The 5971-nt window shown below is 31.3% G+C and overlaps 1 protein-coding gene across 1 annotated transcript; it reads left to right on the forward strand.

The window, feature by feature from the left end:
• The first annotated feature begins 529 nt into the window (after positions 1-529).
• On the forward strand, positions 530-5140 carry LOC109818293 (putative protein phosphatase 2C 39). Its single transcript, XM_020383734.3, has 5 exons — positions 530-740; positions 2590-2835; positions 3454-3730; positions 4464-4618; positions 4746-5140. The coding sequence occupies exons 1-5, from the start codon at positions 708-710 to the stop codon at positions 4881-4883; spliced, it is 849 nt and encodes a 282-aa protein (XP_020239323.1). The 5' UTR covers positions 530-707; the 3' UTR covers positions 4884-5140.
• Positions 5141-5971: the final 831 nt, after the last annotated feature.

The following is a 5971-nucleotide window of genomic DNA, read 5'->3' on the forward strand; positions in this document are numbered from 1 at the left end:
GAAAAATAAGACTTTAATCTCAACGATAAAGAAATTTAAAATTTAAAATTTACTTTTTAGTTACTTAGAGCTTTACCTATGCTATAAATGATTTAAGCTTTTAAATAGTTTATTTTCTAGATATTTTATGTTATGTTTTGTTTAAGTACTATGAACTTTTATTATTAACAATGAATAATGCATGAATCTAGTGTTATTTTTTCATTCAATATTCATTTTCATCAAGAATAAATTTTAATTTCTTAAAGAAGTGGGTGTCTTGTTCTGTTCTAATCTTAAAACAGAAAAAATAAAAAAAATAAAAAAATTACAGTTTCTTTTATTCACACACATAAAGAATTAGAATGGTTAATAAAAAGCATACTTGAATTAATGATTAAGTTAAAAGCAGGCAGTGGGGACAGCAGACGTAAAGGGTCGAATGAGATAGCGCCACGTGTCGGGGGGAACGCGTCTTGGTAATTGCGACATACGCGGCATGTTATTGGGAAGCATAAAAAAGTCGTGTCAACGCGACAATGATCCTCATCATCATCTCACTCTTCTCTTCTCTTCTCCCTTCCCTTCTTTCCCCACCTCTTCGACTCTCCTCTTCTTACCCTCTCCCATTGCGTGACCCAAAAATAAATATTCATATATACTACACTACGTGGCCTCACCCTTAACTAAATCCCTATATAAACCCTTTCCTTCACTCCATTTTTATTATGACGGGCAAAGAAATTTTCCATAAGATGAAGGTATCATCACCCCTTCTTCCATTTTTCCTCTTCACTTCATTCTCACTAGCTATTATTCTTGCCTTGCTTTAATTAAATTCTTGCATACTATGTTTTGTTTTAATTTTGTGCCTTCTTTGTCTTTGTGTCTTTGTGTCTTTGTGTGTGTGTGTGTGTGTGTTTTTTTTTTTTTTTTTTTTTTTTTTTTTTTTTTTAATTTCTATTCATTTGTCGGTGTTGAATGTTGATCTTTATCGATTAGTTCAGTGTTGCTTGAATTTGATAAACCCCGTCATTTGATTTTTGCTTTTTATGGTATGTTTGCGTGCCTACACTTTCTTCATTGACTGTAACAGTGTCTTGTCACCATTTACCTTTCTGGATTCCAAATTCGGATCTACAGGGAAAAGACATGTTACTATGAGCATATTTAGATTCAATACTCTAAAAATCGCTTCTAAACTTGTATTTAAACACACACTGAATTCATAATTCATAATGTTACTTGCGTCATAGGTGATCATGAGTAATTCCAGGTTATGCCTCATGCATACAATTTATATCAACATTGGGGCTTTAATTAAGTGGTCGAAGTTCGAATTTTGAATCTGCCCACCCAAGGAGATATCTAACTCTTCGGTCTTTAATTTCCGAAGAAGTTTAGTTCCAGGATATTCCTTGTAATGCAACAAAAAAGATGTCAACATCTACCTGAAGATTTATTCCAGAACCAAAACTACTTGATTAAATAGCCTACAATATTTTTTGGGGGCTCCATTTTTATACCTAAACTAAACTCATTGAGGTTTATTTTCGTTGCTTATTTGAATAGCCCCACTATATATGTAGGTTTATGTGAGTGCTTTGTTCCTAGACCTAAATGTATATCATTAAGGCACATATGTTACTTGACATTAATCCGTGATTTTCTTTAAAATTGAATATCACAGAAGATATTTGAGTATTTTGCTCAAGACAAGTTGAAAAATCGATTGTGCTGTAGTGTGTGAATGGTCATATTTGAGGTGATAAATTGGTTGATTGATGGAGATGGTTGGGAGGTTACTGGTGACAAAAATATCAATTTTTATGTGGTCAGCAACTTCAGAATCAAATGCTCCTTCGTGACTGTTAGAGGGTGAATCACGGGTTCAATACCCATTTGCACAAGTGTGTGTTTTTGACCATAGATGCACAGATTGAATGGAAAAAGTCGATTATACCCCTTATGAAGGGTGAGTTGCCTTTAGTATCATCTGATGAGACGACAGTTGTTAATTCTTTCCAGCTAGCTGCAATATTAATCAACCAGATTTACGCTATGCTAGGTGCTTAAAAGCAAGATGGTCCCTGATGAGTTGAGAAATGCAGTTTTTTTGTTTGCTTCTAGTTAGGTGTTGCTTTATAGACAACTACATTGAAGGGTAAACTATATATGATTTGGAGATGAATAAAATGAAATATGACTATATAAGACTTAGGTAAATGGAGGCTGTGACTGACAAGTGCAAAGGTCAGAAAATGTAAAATCACAACATAATTATAATGATTGATTGCGTTTTACAATTCCAGACATTGTTTGTTTGCAAAAGAATATTTAATTTCACTTTTGAATTCCTTGGGAAATGATGCCCTTAGCTACTAATTTTGTAACACACCAGATTGTCTCTGATAAGTTACCAATGGCACAAAGCTTCAAGAAATTCAACTTGGTTAGATAAATTGCCTATGTTTGTGCTTTGTGGAGTAGACTAGTTCAGAAGTTTTCACTCAAATATTTCTTCCAGATCCGATTCTCATTGCATCAATGACTCAATTTTCTGAATTTTTCTTTTTGACTGTCATTGTGACATGATTATGTTGCTTGCAGGAAAAGGTTTTGGGTTTATCTGATGCTGATTCAGGTAAAGGAAAGAGCAAGATGAAGAAGCACATAACACATGGCTTTCACTTGGTAAAGGGAAGAGCAGGTCATGCCATGGAAGACTATCTTGTTGCTCAATTTAAGCAAGTTGATAACAATGAGTTGGGTTTATTTGCAATATTTGATGGTCACTCAGGTCACAGTGTACCTGATTACTTGAAGTCTCATTTGTTTGATAATATCTTGAAAGAGGTAATGAGGGTTCCTAATCTTTTCTGGTTACATTCGAGTCTTCAGGCAGATAATTAGGACCTCAAAATCTTAATTGAAAAGTAACAATGTCAGTGCTAGTTGATTGAATTTGATTTCTGTGTAATAGGTATTCAAATAAAATAGAAACAGAATATTTTTGCATGTTATCATAAGTTTTTGTTTTTTCTATTTCCGTTTCTTCTCTACACTTGTTAGTATATTCTTCCTGGCTGTTCTTGTTTTCTTTTGGCTTTGCATTTCTGTCCCTTTTGTAAGTCTTTTTTAGATTTAGTTTGAGGTGGGGAACAACTTTTTACATTGTCATCCAATAGTAAATTGTATGTATGATACTATTGCTGACTTTTGTAATATTTACTTTAAAAGTAATATCTACTGTGATTTTTTTTAATCTGTTAGAATCGAACTCGATACTACACGAGTTTACAATAACACGGCGCTCTATTCAACATATTGAGCTACACTTTCTTGATATCTAGTGTGATTTCTAATTGGTTATTTAAGTCAAAAAAATATATTGCATTGACAATGTGTGAAAATTTAACTCTTAAAATACAATGCACGTCTATAACTCTTGTTTTCCCTCATTTCTGTATGTAGCCTAACTTCTGGACAGAACCTGCTGATGCTGTCATGAGAGCATATCGTAAAACTGATTCTACTATTTTAGAAAAATCAGGTGAACTAGGTAGAGGAGGTTCAACTGCAGTTACAGCAATATTGATCAACTGTCAGGAGCTAGTGGTGGCCAATATTGGGGATTCTCGGGCTGTCTTATGCAAGAATGGCGTGGCCAAACAACTATCAGTGGATCATGAACCAAGCGTAGAAAGTGAGGATATAAAAAATAGAGGTGGTTTTGTGTCAAACTTCCCAGGTATGACATTTTAAAATGTAAAATAATCTTGCATTGATCTTGATTAAGTGTTGCACAATGTCATCATGTTATGGGTGTTTATTGTTTAATTATGATTCTGTTAGCATATGGTTCTTAATGTTTTTTCTTAACTTGTTCATATTAGAGGTTAATATGCTTTTGGTCTCTTTAAGAAATGTTCCCTTCTAGTCCCTTGAAAAACAATAGTGTTCCTTTTGTCTATTGTTTATGGAAATGTATCAGGTATAGTATGGTCTTTAATCCTTCACAGAAAGTCATCTCTTTTGTGTCCCTTGTTTTTGGAAATAGAGAAAAAAAACACATGACACATTCCTATAAATAAAGGACAAAAGGAAAGGAATTTTTTTTTTTTAATGACTAAAAGAGAAGAGAATATTACTGTGCATGTTTAGATAAATCTTTTAAGAACCACTCGTAGGAGAGAAAATTAAGAAAGAAAAACGAAATAAGCTTCTCCATAAGCTAATTTGTAAAAATTCTCTTATTAGTTTATCCAAAATCTTATTTTTAACTCTTGTCTACGTTAATTTTAGTTTATGGAGAAACTAATTTTGATTTTTCATCCATTTTTCTCTTTTAAAAGTACTTCTTGAAAAGCCTATTCATTTATGCATATATTCATATAGACTCAACATATTGGTCTTATTATTAAAAAAAAAATAGCTCATTACTGAAATAGGATTCTAAGATACTGTTTTTGTGATCAATTTAGGGGACGTTCCACGTGTTGATGGTCAGTTGGCAGTGTCAAGGGCATTTGGCGACAAAAGCCTGAAGAAACACTTGAGCTCAGAACCATATGTGACTGTGGAGATAATAGATGATGATGCAGAGTATATTATATTAGCCAGTGATGGGTTATGGAAGGTAACATTTGATAAAATGAAGTATGATACAGTCACCTAATGGATGTGTCTTTTGTTCTTTTATTAAACACTCAGAAGATGCATGCATATTCTGCAGTAATCACTTCTGTTTATTGAAATTATTATAGGTAATGTCAAATCAAGAAGCAGTAGATGCAATCAAGGATATAAAGGATGCTAGGTCTGCAGCAAAGTTCCTTACTGAAGAAGCACTTAAAAGGAAAAGCTCAGATGATATATCTTGCGTTGTTGTGAAATTTCAGTGATCACTGAACTCAAATAGTGGATTTATATCTACGAACTTGGAAGTGTAACATACTTTAGTATATATGGATAAATGTTGATACCCTTTAGGTGTTATTAAGTCATGGCATTCACTGTGTGATATTTTATCTGCTTTCATACAAATCAATTGTGTGAGAACCTGTTGTTTTATGTGACAATGTAAGAAAAAAAACAATTGTTTTGTATTGTGGAGACCAAAATAATTTGTATGGGTGCAAGGAAGTCTGTTTAATCTCTATCATGCTGAATAAGCCTTTTACAAATTCTGCTTAGCCTTTAATTTCTTTTAGACCATGTGCTTGTGCCTTTGAAACACCTATGCTTGTATTTTGATATTTGTCATCGAAAGTATTTGGTGTTAGACGACAACTCTTATAAAAATAAAGAAAAGAAAAGAAGTGACAGCACCAACTACTACAAAACTTAATTGTATATCCTTTTTTTCTTTGTTTTTTGTTGTTAGCGGGCGTGAGATGAAGCATAATTTGTTGATGAATCATTGAAAAGAAATTGAGGCTAAGAGTTAAACATTTACACTTCCACCAGTTAATAAAATTCTGGATAATATGAAATTAACTAATTAAATTATTTTATATTGTTTTTTTAATTATGTATATTGAATTTTATATTAATGGGATATTGTTAGGAATAAGTTATTAAATTTTATATTAATTGGATATTGTTAGGAATAAGTTATTAAATAATGAACATTTACTTATATTTATTTTAGTTTATAAATAACTTTATTCTTTAAAATAAAGTATTAACGAAACATTGTTTTGATATACATGAAATTTATAAACTGCATATAATTTAAATATTTTTTATTTAATAGTTATATTATTTAACTATGTGTTGTAAAAACAAATAAGTTAATAATATTAAGTAAGTTAAATTATACTTTTGATTTCTCTTTTTTTTTTTTTATTAAAATGTTCATTTAAATCTTTTATTTTTTATATTTGAATCAATTTGATCCTTTTAAAATAATAATAATTTTTAATTTTATGATATAATTTTGAATTAACATTTTACTAATTCGACACATGAAACTTATAATAATATATTT

Source organism: Cajanus cajan, chromosome 8 (genome assembly GCF_000230855.2).
Source record: "Cajanus cajan strain Asha chromosome 8, NIPB_CcT2T_4, whole genome shotgun sequence".
Taxonomy (NCBI): domain Eukaryota; kingdom Viridiplantae; phylum Streptophyta; class Magnoliopsida; order Fabales; family Fabaceae; genus Cajanus; species Cajanus cajan.